Source organism: Urocitellus parryii, chromosome 4 (genome assembly GCF_045843805.1).
Source record: "Urocitellus parryii isolate mUroPar1 chromosome 4, mUroPar1.hap1, whole genome shotgun sequence".
Taxonomy (NCBI): domain Eukaryota; kingdom Metazoa; phylum Chordata; class Mammalia; order Rodentia; family Sciuridae; genus Urocitellus; species Urocitellus parryii.
The window spans coordinates 85,293,335-85,309,318 of record NC_135534.1 but is presented as its reverse complement, the minus strand read 5'-3'; the positions used below and the strand labels follow the sequence as shown (position 1 = coordinate 85,309,318).

The following is a 15,984-nucleotide window of genomic DNA, read 5'->3' as shown; positions in this document are numbered from 1 at the left end:
TTTTGATTCAAGTGGGTTATGAACTCCCATTTTTACCCCATATACAGATTGCTGTATCACATCAGTTACCCTTCCATTTATTGACATAATGCCTTTTTAGTGTCTGTTGTATTCTGCTGCCTTTCCTATCCTCTACTATCCCCCCTCCCCTCCCCTCCCCTCCCATCTTCTCTCTCTACCCCATCTACTGTAATTCATTTCTCCCCCCCTTTTTTTTCCCTTTCCCCTCACTTCCTCTTGTATGTAATTTTGTATAACCCTGAGGGTCTCCTTCCATTTCCATGCAGTTTCCCTTCTCTCTCCTTTTCCCTCCCACCTCTCATCCCTGTTTAATGTTAATCTTCTTCTCATGCTCTTCCTCCCTACTCTGTTCTTAGTTACTCTCCTTATATCAAAGAAGACATTTGGCATTTGTTTTTTAGGGATTGGCTAGCTTTACTTAGCATAATCTGCTCTAATGCCATCCATTTCCCTGCAAATTCTATGATTTTGTCATTTTTTAATGCAGAGTAATACTCCATCGTGTATAAATGCCACATTTTTTTTTTTATCCATTCGCCTATTGAAGGGCATCTGGGTTGGTTCCACAGACTTGCTATTGTGAATTGTACTGCTATGAACATCGATGTAGCAGTGTCCCTGTAGTATGCTCTTTTTAGGTCTTTAGGGAATAGACTGAGAAGGGGAATAGCTGGGTCAAATGGTGGTTCCATTCCCAGCTTTCCAAGAAATCTCCATACTGCTTTCCAAATTGGGCGCACCAATTTGCAGTCCCACCAGCAATGTACAAGTGTACCCTTTTCCCCACATCCTCGCCAGCACTTGTTGTTGTTTGACTTCATAATGGCTGCCAATCTTACTGGAGTGAGATGGTATCTTAGGGTGGTTTTGATTTGCATTTCTCTGACTGCTAGAGATGGTGAGCATTTTTTCATGTACTTGTTGATTGATTGTATGTCTTCCTCTGTCGTGTTTGTTTTTGATTGTTGTTTTGATTCATGGGTATGAAGAAGTATCCTTTCACTAGCAAGGTTTTTAAGTCCTGAGTTAAGGATTCACCAGGTTACATTTTTAGCTTTTTACTGATTTATTTCAAACAAACTGCTTATCCACCAAATATGCTGTGTACTTTCTCAACTAATTTATTATTATTTATTGATTTTTGTGTGTTTATTTGTGATTTGCAGAGCCTCAGTCTGAGTCTTGGAATCTTTAAATGCCCACGATTAATTTTTTTTCTCTTTCCTTTAATTTATCTTGAGTTGATATTTGATTATTTGATCAACAATAGTAGCAGTTTCAAATGGTTCAACTTATATTTCTTCGTTTCCTCTAGTCATAGTTACTATCATTTTCTTAAAGTTTTTTTTTTTCCTTCTCCTGTTTCTTATTTGTGTCATCAATGTGCTTATGTGGTAAAGGTCTCTTATTGGGAAGAAATGTCAAGGACAGAGGCTATTCCTTATTATTATTATTATTATCATTATTATTTTAATGTTGGAGATTTAATTGTTATTGCTTCAATCTCACTGCTTTTTATTTATCTATTAAGTTTCCAGCTTATTGGTATTTAGGTTTTCAAAATATTCCCTAATGAGCATATGAATTTTAGTGACATCTGTTGTAATATCCCCTGTTCTCATCTATAATTTTATTTTCATCTTTTGTCTCTTTCTTTTGGTTAGTTTTTTTAAAAAATATTTTTAGTTGTAGATGGACACAATACCTTTATTTCATTTATTTATTTATTTTTCATATGGTGCTGAAGACGGAACCTATTGCCTCAAGTGTGCTAGGCAAGTGCTCTACTACTGAGTTGCAACCCCAGCCCACTCTTTTGTTTAGTTTAGCTAAGAGTTGTCAATTTTGTTTCACCTTTTTAAAGAACCGAGTTCTTGTTTCAATGAGACTTGTATTTTTTTTTAAGTTTCTATTTTATTTGTTTGTCCTCTGAGCTTTAGTATTTTTTTTTTCTTCTAATGATCTTCAGTCTAGGGTTCCCCCCCCCAAGTCCTTGATACACATCATTTGGTTACATATTCTGTTTTTTAAATGTAGGCACTGAGATTTATAGAATTCCCTTTTAGTACTGCTTTCACTGTATCTCACAGATTTTGGTATACTGTGTTTCCCTTTTCACTGGATTCTAGAAATTTGCCAATTTTGCTTTTGATTTCTTTAATGACCCACTGTTCATTCAAAAGTGTACTGTTCAATCTCTATGTGTTTGTATGATTTCTGTAGTAACTCTTGTAGTTAATTTCTAGTTTCATTCTATTATGATCTGATAATATTCCAGAAATTATTTTAATTTTTTAGAATCCATCAATACTTGCTCTGTGGCTTAATATATTATTTTGAAAAAAGTTCCATATGGTGAGGAAAAGAATGTGTATTCTGCAGTTTTTAGATGGAATATTTTGTAGAAATCTGTTATGTTCATTTGATTTATAGTATGATTCTGTGATGTTTCTTTGTTGATTTTTTTGGGGGGTCTGGATAATCTATTAGAATGAGGTATTTAAGTCACCTGCTCTTCTTGTATTAGGTTAGTCTCTCCCTTAATGTCCAATAGTGTTTGTTTTGTAAAGTTGGGTGCATATTTATTTATAGTCATTTTCTTGAAGTGTTCCCTTTATCAAAATGTATTGACCTTTTTTGTCTGTTTTGATATGATTTAAAGTCTGTTTTGTCATGACTTAAAATCTGTTTTGGCAGATATGAGTGCTTGCTTTTGAATTTCATTTGCTTGTAATATCATTTTTCATTCTTTTGGTTTCAATCTGTGTATGCTTTACCAGTAGCATATTGTTGGGTCTTGTTTATTAATCTACTCAGTCTGCATCTTCTAAGTAAAGAATTAAGACTATTTATATCTGGGGTTTTTAGTGAAAGCTTGTGCTTGTTCTGTTTTGAGTTTTCTGTTTGTTTTAGATGTTTGATGGTTTACAGTATGAACAATGTTTGATTCTTTTCTAATTCTCATTTGCTTATCTACTATTCTAATGAGATTCTTTCCCATATGTTATGTTTATCTTTCTTACTCTTTTGGGTATAGGATTTCTTTGAGTATCTACTATAATGCTGGTTTAGTGGTCATGAACTCCCTTAGTTTATATGCTTATCTTAGAAGGTTTTTATTTCTGCTTTGATTCTAAAGGATAATTTTGCTGGGTAAGTAATCTGTGTTAGCAATCTTGAACTACATTTATAATTTTATAAATCATTTATAATTTTAATTATAATATGTTGTAGAAGGTTCTCTTTTGGTCAAGTCTATTTGGGGTTTGAAATACATTCTATAACTGGATGGCCATGTCTTAAAATTTGAGAAACTTCCTATTATTTTACTATTAGATTTTTCTCTGCCGTTAGCCTGTAGCTCTTCTCCCTCATCAAAAATTTGATTATTCGTAGTTTTTGCCTTTTAATGTTTTTCCAGGGTTCTTGAATGTTCTGGTTATTTTTTTCCCCATTGAGTCAGTATTATAATATGGCTGCTAGGTCCTGAAGACATTAAATTCAAGGTCCTTTGACTTCAAGAGCAGCAAGCTCATATGAGACCCTCTCAAGGTGGCTCTCCATTACAGTACCTTGTGTGTACACTGGAAAGTGTGAAAAATTTCTCCAGAGCCAGTTTGCTCTTGCATCCTAACCAGGCTCTGGTTTTTTCAGACTACATTTTTGCATGGTGCTGAATCCTGTAATAGTGGTTCTTACTTGGACTCTGCCATGTTCATGTCTACCCTTGCTGTCTGTTGTGCTGCTAGGTGATTGCTGCAGGTGTCTGTTTCATTATCCAAAGTCTCTGGCTTTTTCCAAGTCCGCCTGGCCACTCTCGAACTTTAGCATTCTCCCTCAGCCACCAATCTTGATAAATAGCTGCTCTCCACTTGTTTTGATTCTGTCTTATGGAGAAGAGGTAAATGCTAGGTGCCTCTACTCCACCATCTTGGGTCACCTCCTTATAGAGATTCACTAGATTCTATGTAAGAAACCATTAACAATAACTTAGGACTGGTTTCCTATGGGAAAATGAACTTTCAAGAAAGGTTTTATGTAGCAAACCCTTCAGTTGGAAAGAAAGGAAGAACATTTGGAGAGTAAAAAAATATTCAAATAGAAAATAAGACTGTTTCTCAGGATCAGTGTTAAGAGAAATGTTTGTCTAGATGGAGTGAAGTATAAACTTCAGCTAGAATTAGGTATGTTGCCTCGTTAGTAGATATCCTTCATCCTCTGAAAGCTAGAATTATGAAATTTGATTCAGAGGCAGTTGGTGGCTGGTATAAGCATCTTCATTCTAATGAATACAGGTTCCTATGAACCACTGAAGTGATGCTGGGAAAAAGTTATCCTTGTAGATTTGAATATAATATATTAGGAGGAACTAAGAATGACAGCTCTTAGATTTGGGTAAAGATGGTCATGTTTAAAAACTCAATGGGGACATGAAAGTATTGTGGAGCACTGTCTTAGGTCTAGCTCATATTTCTAATCATGAATGTTATGTGGTCCCATTTTGAAGATTTCCTTCACTTTAGTATGTGGGAAGGCAGATGGTTATATAAGTACAAATTTAGGGATTAGCAGGGCAGTTGTGGCCCATGGATAAGAGTATAAGAACACTGAGGATTGCCATGAGTAAGTATAAAATCTTAACACTCTATATTCCTGGTTGAATAGGAAGGAAAGTCAAATGGGTAATGGTGAACAGTAAATCACAAAGTACAGTGAAAATGGAGAAGTTGAAGGACTAGTTGTCTATAATAGCTTGAAGATTAGGTGAAGGGAAGGTTAAGAAAGTGAGATTTGAAAAGGATAAAGTCTGTGTTCAGAGATTAAAATTATATGCCTCCAGTTTAAAATAAGAGAGGCACATTAGTTCCCAGAAATGACAAGGTCCAGAGTATGACTGTACAGATGCATTGTAATGGGAAACGTGGATGAGGGATATGGGGACTTTAGGAATTTTGAGGTGACTTGTTAATAGTTTATCCTTATGAACAGTAAATTTCCTGTGATCATGGCAGCTTTGAAGTAGAATGAAATAACTGGGAAAGTGAACCAAATGAAAAAATTCTGAATGAATGAAGAGGAGTGATTAAAAGGAGGTGAGTAGTAACAGGAGATTGTATATTGAAAAGCCATGATCCTCAGAGAAAGAAGACTTTTTTATATGGAGATGGAAAAGTAACGTATTATTAAAGAAAGTGAATTGAGCTGGGAATCTGCTGGTTTCATTTTGGGCTTCATTAGATATGGGAAAAGAAGAGTGTCCTCTGTTGAAGGCTGCAGATATGTGGATTCCTGGGTGATGTTAGTTGAGGCAGAGAACTAGAGGGTAGAATTTTAAATGGTGGAATTAGATTTTACTATAAAAATTAGGAAGACAGTAGTTGAAGGAAGATTGGGACAGAGAAAGTGAGTGGATGAAGCACAATAATGTGATGAATACATCAGACAGTGAATTGACCAGAAAGTCTGACCTGTTGAAAAGAAGCTCAGGATGACAAGGATAAACAAAATGTTTGGGTTGATTGTAATTAAGTTTGGGGGCCTAGGAAATCTGAGAAGTGGCATTTATAGACAAAATCTGTGGAAGTATAAAAGATTGGGAGTTAAATTGATGGAAGTATAAAAGATTGGGAGTTTAGTTCCAGCTGTAAGGACTTGGAGAAGACTTCATGGAAAAAGCTAGATTTTTAACTGAGTCATAAGGGGTAGGTAGTATGTTAATAAATAGACTGGTATAAAGGAGCCTTCTGTTTTGGAATGGCATGAGGAATAACATGAATTTTTAGAAATACAGAACTGGTTTATGGAACAGTTCATAAAAGGTAAACAGAACTTGACCTCAAGATGAGCAGGGAGAAATGGAAAAAGTTATGGAAATATAGGATGTTTAATATCAGCAGCTGTGATTATCAGAAGCATGTATCAGTCACTGTGACAAAAAAATAACTACTTAAGGTAGAGCTCTGCATTCTAGTGTGCTTGTGGCCACATTCAGTCAGAGTAGTACTAAAGGCAATAAATACTTAATGTTTGTAACAGGAAAACTTTTAGTTAGTTTTAGTTTTAGTTTTTTAGGTGTGCTGGTATGTGTCTGTGTGTTTCTGCCACAATTCCAAGGATAGTACTATGATATATTCCCACCCTCAGTCTCCTCCAGCTCCTCATTGTTTGCCTGGAGTTTAAAATCTTTTGTAGAATGGTTATATTGAATTCTACATCAGTGCTTATTCAAACATAAATGATAGATTATTATATCTACCTGTGTTTATGCATGTCTGAAAAGATAAATTAACCCATAAAGTCTGTTTGTCACCTGCTGATTTCTTTGAAATTGCAAAGTTTTAGTTGTAGTACATGGTTTTGTTATTTTATTTCTTTTAGATTTATTTACTTTGTATTTTGACTCTGAAAAGTCATTTGGTTTCTTGGTGCTACATGCTGCAATGTTCTGTCAATATTATTTTTGTAAATAGTATACTACCTATGATTTAAATTGTTTTCTCTTTATGTTTTCTCCTGTTCTGGGAAGATCATGTGCATAGAAAGTAGTAGTATAATTTTGAACTTTCCCAAAATAGACATTATGAGGTGATGATTGCTTTATTAGTTAGAATTTTGTGGAATAGAAAACTCTTACAATTGCGTTTGTGTGGAATAGAAAACTCTTACAATGATTTAAAAAATTGAATTTCATTTGTTTTATATAACAAAAGCTGAGAGTTTTGATATGGATGTAGCTGCTCAATGATTCCATAAGCCTGTGCTCACCCTGCTGTTCAGCTTCTTGTCCTTAGCATGCCAGCAAGTTACTCATGTTTACATGGTAGTTACTGTATAACCAAGCTTTACATTATTTCATGCTAGAGAAAGCAGTAAAAGGTAAGGACTGTCTTGCCATTCCTTTTCTTTACTAAGGAAATTATAAGTTTCCTTAACCCTCCATAGATTTCCTGTTAAATATCATTGACCAAAATTGTGTCTCATGACTTTCCCAGGGGAGACAAGTCAAGCCTGTTATCTTGAGCTGTGCACAAGATTAGGGAGAAAAAGGGAACCTATGTGGAATAGGAAGCTAACAACATCTGTCAAACCTGCTGCCTTAGGTTTGATTATTTCATCTGTTGTATTAATACATTTGACATTTAGTTAGAAATTAGCTTAAAAAAAGAGAAATGATTCTTAGCTTATCAGTTTTTCTTTTCTACATTCTAAAACTAGATAGTACAATTTCTGATGACTTATATAATATTTAAGGTTCTTGGACATAAATAAGTATATCATACTTGAAAATGATAAATAAAGGAATTTTTATGTTTGAAAAAAACCTGATCAATGTTCCCACTAAAATGCCATTTTCATCCATTTAAATGAAGTGACAGTTTTCTTTTGGGAAAGATGATTTTCACATTGTATAAATAATTTGATTATTATAGATAGTTTATAATGGACAAGTTTATTTTAAAACTAAATCATGATTCTTCAATATGACCGATCAACCTCAACATAGGAAGTATTTTAAAAAAAAATCTATAATGAAAAAAATTGGCTTTTTGTTTTGGGGAAGACTTCTAATATTTTGGGAATGGAACTCTAACAAATATTTTTTAATGTGAACTTCAGTCCTTAATTCCGAATGTCTGAGTTTTTTCCATCATTGATTTTTCTTTCCTTAAATAATTTTATCTTTTACTGAGAAAAGGAAATGATAGTAATCATTCAGTTTTTTGCATATTATCATTTTTTAAAAATTTACTAGATCTAATAAATGGTAACAGTATATACAGATACCAAAGGAGATTTAGTGGAAAATAAAAATAAAGAAAGACTTAACAATTGCCCTTGGGGCACTTAAAATTTAGTTGTTGAGAAAAGAAATGTGTATACTTGGAATCAATAAACAATAAATGGTCATATGTGATCAAGTATCAAAAGTTCTAGAAGAATTTAAGAAAACACTGTACAATGTGATTACTTAAAATGATGGGAAAAGATCGGGGCTGGGGATGTGGCTCAAGGGGTAGTGCGCTCGCCTAGCATGCGTGTGGCCCGGGTTCGATCCTCAGCACCACATACAAACTAAGATGTTGTGTCTGCCAAATACTAAAAAATAAATATTAAAAAAAATGATGGGAAAAGATTATGTATGGCAGGCTTGTTAAAAGTATAGGGTATAATGTGATGGGATGGTACAAGATAACAAAGGCTCATTTTTTTTATCATCATGCTTTCCTATTCATCCAGCCTTTTTGAACTATTTATATGTCTCAAATGTTCTGTGCCCTTTGATACTTTCATACATAGCAGTATTTATTGTTTGCAGAATTCTCTTACTTGTTTTTAATCCTGACAGTTTCCTGTCTTTTAAGACTGTTTACATATCCTTTCTTTCTTCTGTGAAGTCTTCCCTGAATTTTCTGGCCAGAGATAGGGCTTTTTTTTTTTTTTTTAAATCTAATATCCACATATGGAGCATGTTTCTCTGTGTGTTTAGAGCCATTATCACATTTTATCATTTATTTACTTGTTTGTGCTACATACTCACAAGGTTTGGGAACATGAGAACTTTGCCATATTTATCTCTGGATCACTGTGCCTGGTATAGTGATTTTGCATATGGGAGCACTTAATGAATGTGAGTACTGGGAAAGTCTGCCCAGAGGGAACTTGGGTGGTAAGAATAATTAACTTTGAGAATAGAGTTTATAATTTATCTGCATTTGGATATAAAAATGAATAAAAAAGTAGAATTTGTTGGAATTGGAATAATTGTCAATAAACTATCGAAAATTGGTCTTTTAAAGCTCTCCATTTTCAAACATACTTTTTTTTTTTTTTTTTTTTTAGTGCCTCCACTTCTCATTCAGAGAATTCAGTGCATACAAAATCAGCTTCTGTTGTGTCATCAGATTCCATTTCAACTTCTGCAGAGAACTTTTCTCCTGATTTGAGGGTATGTATGCCGTTTTAAAGTTCTAATGAAGGACTTTATGTTAGTTGCTTGTTGCCAACATTAACAATAAAATTTTAGTTAAGCAGGAGAAACTAGTGGAGTGTTCTAAAACACCTCAATCTTTACAAAATATCCCAGACCAGGTCAGCATGTTATTTGTAAAAGAAAAAAATGTGTAATTTATTCTTAAGGCTGATTCTTCTAAGTTCTTTGCCAAAAGATAACTGATGGATTTCTTTGTGGTATAAAAGATTTTCATGATTACTCTTAAAGTTATGGCCAGTAATAACTAAGTACTACTTTATTGATTACTTATTGTGTGCACAACATTGTTCCACATGCTGTACATGAATTATCTCATTACCCCCACTAATTTCATTATACATATGATAATTCATAGAGAGATTGAGTAATATGTTCAAGTTATCTTTCCTAATAAATTATTTTACCAGTGTTCCAGCCCATGCAGTCTAATTGTGGAGCTATGTCACCTAAATACTATTTAATAGTATAGCAATTTGTGCATTTATGAATTCATCTATTTTTCTATAACCACTTGCTTATGATTAATGGAGAAAATGAATTTCATGTGTGGTTTTAACCCCTGACCTTTACTTCAGAATCTTTAAAGATTTTAAACAATAAACATTTATTTTTATGGTTCTGGAAGTTGGGAAGTCCAAGATCAAGTATTGGTAGATCCAGTGTTTGGTGAGGGTATGCTTCCTGATTTATCTTTTCTTTGTATCCTCACATGGTAGAGAGCACCTTTATTCTAATCAAATGATTTCTTTTTTAGTGTTATACTAATATGATTTTAAGTAAGATATTAGTTATTTTCATGAATGGAATCATTTGCTATTGAGCATATATTGAGAATATCTTTTTCATTTTCACAACAATTTTAAATATAAAAAGACAGATTGAAACATCTATAAAGACTTCTACATATTTGTTATTTCCTTTTGTGAAATTTCATAAAACACTGGGTGTAGCATGATTTCAAACATTATTAAAAATTATAAGGTATTATTTTATCTTCATAATCTGGATATGTGTTCTGCTAATTATGATGGCTTCATTATATCATTAGCTATTATCTTGAAACATGACTTAGAATTAGGGAAGGGTTCATTGTTAATAGTGAATATGAATTCATTGTTGCCTCTCCTTAACTTGATACTACTTAAAAATATATATTTTATGTATATATTTAATTTCTGCTCATTTGCTACATTAAGAAAAATCCCACAAAGGCTTTATTGGTTTCTTGATAATTTTGAAAAATTTTGTTGTACTTCTGATCAGATCTTTTTAAAAAATGATTGTTTCTAATTTCATATTGTGACTAAGAAAGGACTTATACCAGGAATGAAGAAATGTTACTTTTACCACTTGTTTTTGCTTGCATTCTTAATATTATATTCTACTTGCTGTTTCCTGAGTTATTTTAAACAATTTACATATTCTTTTAGGGTTACTTTAGTTGAACTACTTAACTAGATTCATAGGTGAACTACAGTACATGGCAAGGTGCTGAAAGTGCATGGATGCAGAAAGCCTCCAGTGTCACTTTCTCTGCATGTAGTCCTCTTTATTTCTTCAGGTCACCATATATACCACAAATAATGAGTGACTGGCTTACATCTGAACAAAATAAGGGCCATAATGTTAATCTTTTCATAAAATATTGTAATTTTTATTAAACTTTTGATTTTAGATCAGTTTTAGATTTACAGAAAAAGTATAACTACAGTTCCCATATATTTCACATCTAGATTCTTCTATTATTAACATTTTACATTAGTATGGTACATATGTCACACATAGTAAGCTCATATTGACACACTGTTATTAACTAAAGTTCATAATTTTTTAGATTTTTTTAAAAACTGGATTTGTCTTTCGTTGTAAGATTCCATCCTTACCACGTTACATTTAGTAGTATGTCTCCTAAGGCTTCTCATACCTGTGACATTTGGTCAGACATTTTTTCTTTTTGATGGTTGTCAATTGAAGACTACTGGTTAGGTATTTTGTAGAATGTGTGATTTTTTTTTTTTTTTTTTTTTTACTCATTATAAGCTGGGCTTATGTGTTTTCAGGAGGAAGACCACAGAGGTAAAGTGCCATTTTCATTACATTATATGAAGGTTATCAGCATGACTTATCACTCTTGATGTTAATCTTGATCACTTTGTTGAGGTAGTATTAGGTTTATTTACTGTAGAATACGCCCATCCCCTTAATGCTGTACTATTTACTCTTTGGAAAGAATTTGTTACACACCCTTGAGAAGTTATGCTCTGCCTCCTTGAGATGCCTCTACATGCATCTTTGGAATTCTTCTACATGGAAGATTTATTTCTTCATGCAGAAGAAATAATATTTATTGACTTATTCAACCATTTATTTCATTATGGACTTGGGGATTTTTGTGTGATACGTTTGTTACAATCAAAACCAACCTACTTTGTCATTCATTGTTTCAACTCCACATTTGGAGATCTTGTGTTCCTCTGATGTACTCTTCTGTCACTGTCACCATCATTTCTTCCTACTCCAACTCCTCTTCCTTAACACTTTTTAGCACTATAAAATGCATATCATGTATATTTTCTGCTCAATTTCTAGAATAATCATCCATTTTTTCCAAGGAATCCTATTTCCTTTTTATGGAGAATGGCATTAGAATCTAAGACTTTTTAGAATGTATATCTTAGCAATCACAAAATGGTAGTGTTTAGTTAATTATAGGTGAAATTAACTGCAGATAACTTTGTGTTACTTTTTAACTGACCATGGTTTGGCTTTCTGGAATGAGGGGTTTGGTAATATAGTCTTGAAAGTTGTCATTCTCAGATGTTTTTGAAGATGGTTAACTTCTAGACTTTGAGTTTTCTATATAACCTTATTGTTTATCCCACCTGAGCCTCAACATTTTATAAGCTCCTTGAGTAGCAGCCTTTACACAGAAGTGCAGGAAACACAATGGCCTTGAAAAAGCAATCCACTTTCATTAACAATATTACATCAAATTGTATAGGTTTTTTGCTACTGGTGCTATACAGTAGCACTCCCTGGAAAAGCATAGTAGCTATATATAAAAGCTTTTTCTATTAAGAATTTTGCATTCAAATAAGATTTTTTGTTTTTGTATCAGTAAAGCAGAACAGCAAGTTGAATGGAGAACAGAGCTACCCTAGATATCTTGAACTTTTACTTAAATTCAATTGGAATTCTATTCCTATTACTTTTAATATAGTATTTCTGAAAAATGGAGCACAAATCCATATTTTGAAAGTTGAATCCTTTTTTCCTGAGTGACATTGTTGTAGAGTGCTTTCTCTTTGCTTCCATTGCCCTTCACTTGGCAGTTGAACTTCTTTAATTCCATTTAAAAAACTTAAAAAAGTCTTTTATGTAGAACTTTTAATAACACAAAATATTTAAATTAATTTTTAATTTTTAAAATTAGGTTTTTAAAAACTAGAACATATTTTTGAAGTTTGCCAGTTAGTGAAATTAAGAATCTAGGGAAATTGTGTCTAGGTTATTTATTCACTCACTGAAAAATACAGTCATAAAATACAATATTTTAAAATTCAAATGTATATCTCCATTTATTTATGTTATAATTTGTATAGCACTGGGTTTTAATTAAAATAAGTTTCTCAAGAGAGGGTGATTGCGCTGGGCGCGGTGTTTTGCACGCCTGTAATCCCAGCAGCTCAGGAGGCTGAGACAGGAGGATAGCAAGTTCAAAGCCAGCCTCAGCAATGGTGAGGCACTAAGCAACTCAGTTGAGACCCTGTCTCTAAATAAAATACAAAATAGGGCTGGGGATGTGGCTCAGTTGCTGAGTGCCTCTGAGTTTAATCCCTAGTTCTTTTCCTCCTGACCCCCCAAAAAGAGGGTTATTGCAAGATGAGTTAGAAGTCAGACTATATAGTATTACCTTTCCTTTGTGAAGCCTGTGATATGGCCCTTAACTGGTCTACAATTCAGAATTAAATATTGAAAATGTAATTGAATTCTCTTTTATGTCTTTATTTTAAATATTTCCTTGTATATGTATAATAAATGGAATAGTATTTTGGGTTTTGTTCATAACCATCTGCCTTGTCTTGAAATATTTCATAGGCTTAAATTAGGCATATGCGATTATCTCTTCAAAATTTGTGTTATCTTTTGTATATTTTCTTTGTGACCTAAAGGCGAGATAGTTAAATTATTTATTTCCCACCTGGGTCCATGAACTTGAATGTTCTGAAAATTTGCAGATCTATTCAGAATTAGTTAAGTCTCATAGTGAAGATGTTAGTAGGCAGTGAACAGTGCTATCACACATGTTAATATTGAGAGAAGAAACGATTGAGGGCTGGGGTTATAGCTCAGTGGAGAGTGCTTATCTAGCATGTGTGAGGCACTGGGTTCAATTCTCAGCACCACATATAAATAAATAAAATTAAGAAATGATTGAGGTTAACACTTATTGATGATTATTACTATGACATCTAGTGCCAGTACTTTTAAGAATCTAGGAGTTGGGCCAGGCATGGTGGTGCATGCCTGTAATCCCAGTGGTTCAGGAGGCTGAGACAGGAGGATTGCAAATTCAAAGCCAGCTTCTGCAAAAGTGAGGCACTAAGCAATTCAGTGAGACCCTGTCTCTAAATAAATACAAAATAGGACTTTCAGAAAGGAAGGATGTGGCTCAGTGGTTGAGTGCCCCTGGTACAATCCCTGGTACAAAAGAAAAAAAAATCTAGGAATTGGAAAAAACAAAACAAAACAAAACAAAACAAAAAAATAAACCTTAGCCGGATAAAGGATATTCTTTATCAAAACTTCACAATAAGCCTTATTTTTTTTTCTTTTTTGGTACCAGGGATTGGACTCAAGGGTGCCTAACCCACTGAGCCATATCCCCAGCCCTTTTTTATATTTTATTACAGACAGGGTCTCACTGAGTTGCTTAGTGCCTCACTAAGTTGCTGAGGCTGGGTTTGAATTTGCAACCCCCCTGCCTCAGCCTTCCCAGTCATTAGGATTACAGGTGTGCACCACCATGCCCGGGAAGCCTGATATTTAATGGTGAAGTGTAAGAAGCATTTTTATTAAGCTTGGGAGCATGTTGCTTACTATCACAACATTTAATTAGTATTTTTTCTAGACTTTTTAGCCAGTAAAATAAGAAAAGGATTTAGTATAAATTATATAAGAAATGAAAGGAAGAAACAAAAATTTTATTACTTACAGATGATTAATTGTCTATATGGAAAATTGAAATATAAACTATTAGAACTAACTAATTAGATAGCCCAGCACTGTTGTTAGATAACTAAAATAATCATGCTTCTGTATCTAAGCAGAAGTATTTAGGAAATGTGATTAAGAAAGAATAGTGGAAAAGCAACAAAACTATACTACTCAAGAATAAAGAAATAAAAGATATGTAAGAACTTAATGAAGAAAATTATAAAACTTTATTAAAAGCCTGAAAGAATGCCCAAGTAAATGAATGAATACATTTAATAGCCTAGAGATAGCATATATTTTAAATTTGTCTGTTAATTGAACATAATTTCAAGCAAAATTCACAAATTTGTTTTGTAGAACTTGGAAGTAATTAGAATAGGAATAGACCAGTCAAGTTTAGGAACAGACTCAAATTTGTAGGAAATCTGTATGTGATAGAAGTGCTATAATAAATCAGCAGGACAAAATGAATTATTTGATAATCAGTGCTAGGTTAACCATTATTGATAATTAAAAAAAAAAAAGTTTGGTTCTTACCTGACAGAAAAATTGACTTCATTAGGTTAAAAACCTAAAGTTGAAAATTAAAACTTCAAAGTTTTAGAAGAAAAATATTATATGTGTGCGTGTGTGTTATCTAGAAGGATACTTTAAAGAAGACTCAAAAGTATTAACCATTAAAAAGATTATTATTGCACTCTAATTTATTGACTTTATATGACAAAAATACTGCATATATGAGGACTATAAAAAAATGTCACATTTTAGGTAAGCAGATCAGTGAATACTAGATTACAACTGTGATGACAGTTTAGCTAGGGAACAGAAAGGGCAGAATATTCTAGAGCAGCCTGTATCATAAGTCAGTACATACTGTTACTTTAGAAAGTACTTACAAAGGCTGGAATGGAAATCACAAAATCAAGAATTTAGGGCCGGGCTGTAACTCAGTGGCAGATCACTTGCCTAGCATGTGTGAGGCACTGGGTTTGACTCACAGCACAGCATATAAAAAATTTAAAAAAAAAGGTCTATCAACAACTAAAAAAATACTAAACAACAACAACAACAACAACAAAAAACTAGAACAAGACAGGGATGCTGTCTTTCAGTACTTCTATTCAACATTGTTCTTGAAACTCTAGCCAGAGCAATCGAGACAGATGAAAGAAATTAAAGGGATTAATTAAGTAGGAAAAGAGGAACTCAGACTATCACTATTTGCTGATTATATGATTCTATATTTGGAAGATCCAAAAAGTTCCACCAGAAAACTTCTAGAATTAATAAATGAATTCAGCCAAGTAACAGGATATAAAATAAATACCTGTAAATCAAATGCATTTTCATACATAAGCAATGAATCCACTGCAAGAGAAATTAGGAAAACTACCCCATTCACAGTGGCCTCAAAAAAAAAAAAAAAAAAACAACTTGCAAATCCATCTAACAAAAGAGGTGAAAGACCTCTACAATGAAAACTGCAGAACACTAAAGAAAGAAATTGATGAAGACCTTAGAAAATGGAAAGATCTCCCATGCGTCTAGATAGGCAGAATTAATATTGTCAAATTGGCCATGCTACCAACTCTGCTATTCAAATTTAATTCAGTTCCTATTAAAATCCCAATGACATTCTTCATAGAATTAGAAAAAGCAATCATGAAATTCATGGAAAAGTAAGAGACCCAGAATAGCCAAAGCAATCCTTAGCAAGAAGAGTGAAACAGGAAGCATCACAATACTAGACCTTA

General features: G+C 33.2%; 1 protein-coding gene across 4 annotated transcripts in view; it reads left to right on the top strand.

Annotated features, from left to right (window-relative positions):
• Mtmr2 (myotubularin related protein 2) overlaps window positions 1-15,984 on the top strand; it is an 84,684-nt gene that overhangs the window by 30,228 nt on the left and 38,472 nt on the right. For all 4 annotated transcript variants that reach the window (XM_026402746.2, XM_077796895.1, XM_026402747.2 and 1 more), the window contains one exon: window positions 8,863-8,968. In XM_026402746.2, the coding sequence (XP_026258531.2) occupies window positions 8,863-8,968 (106 nt within the window). The remainder of the gene's footprint in view (window positions 1-8,862; window positions 8,969-15,984) is intronic.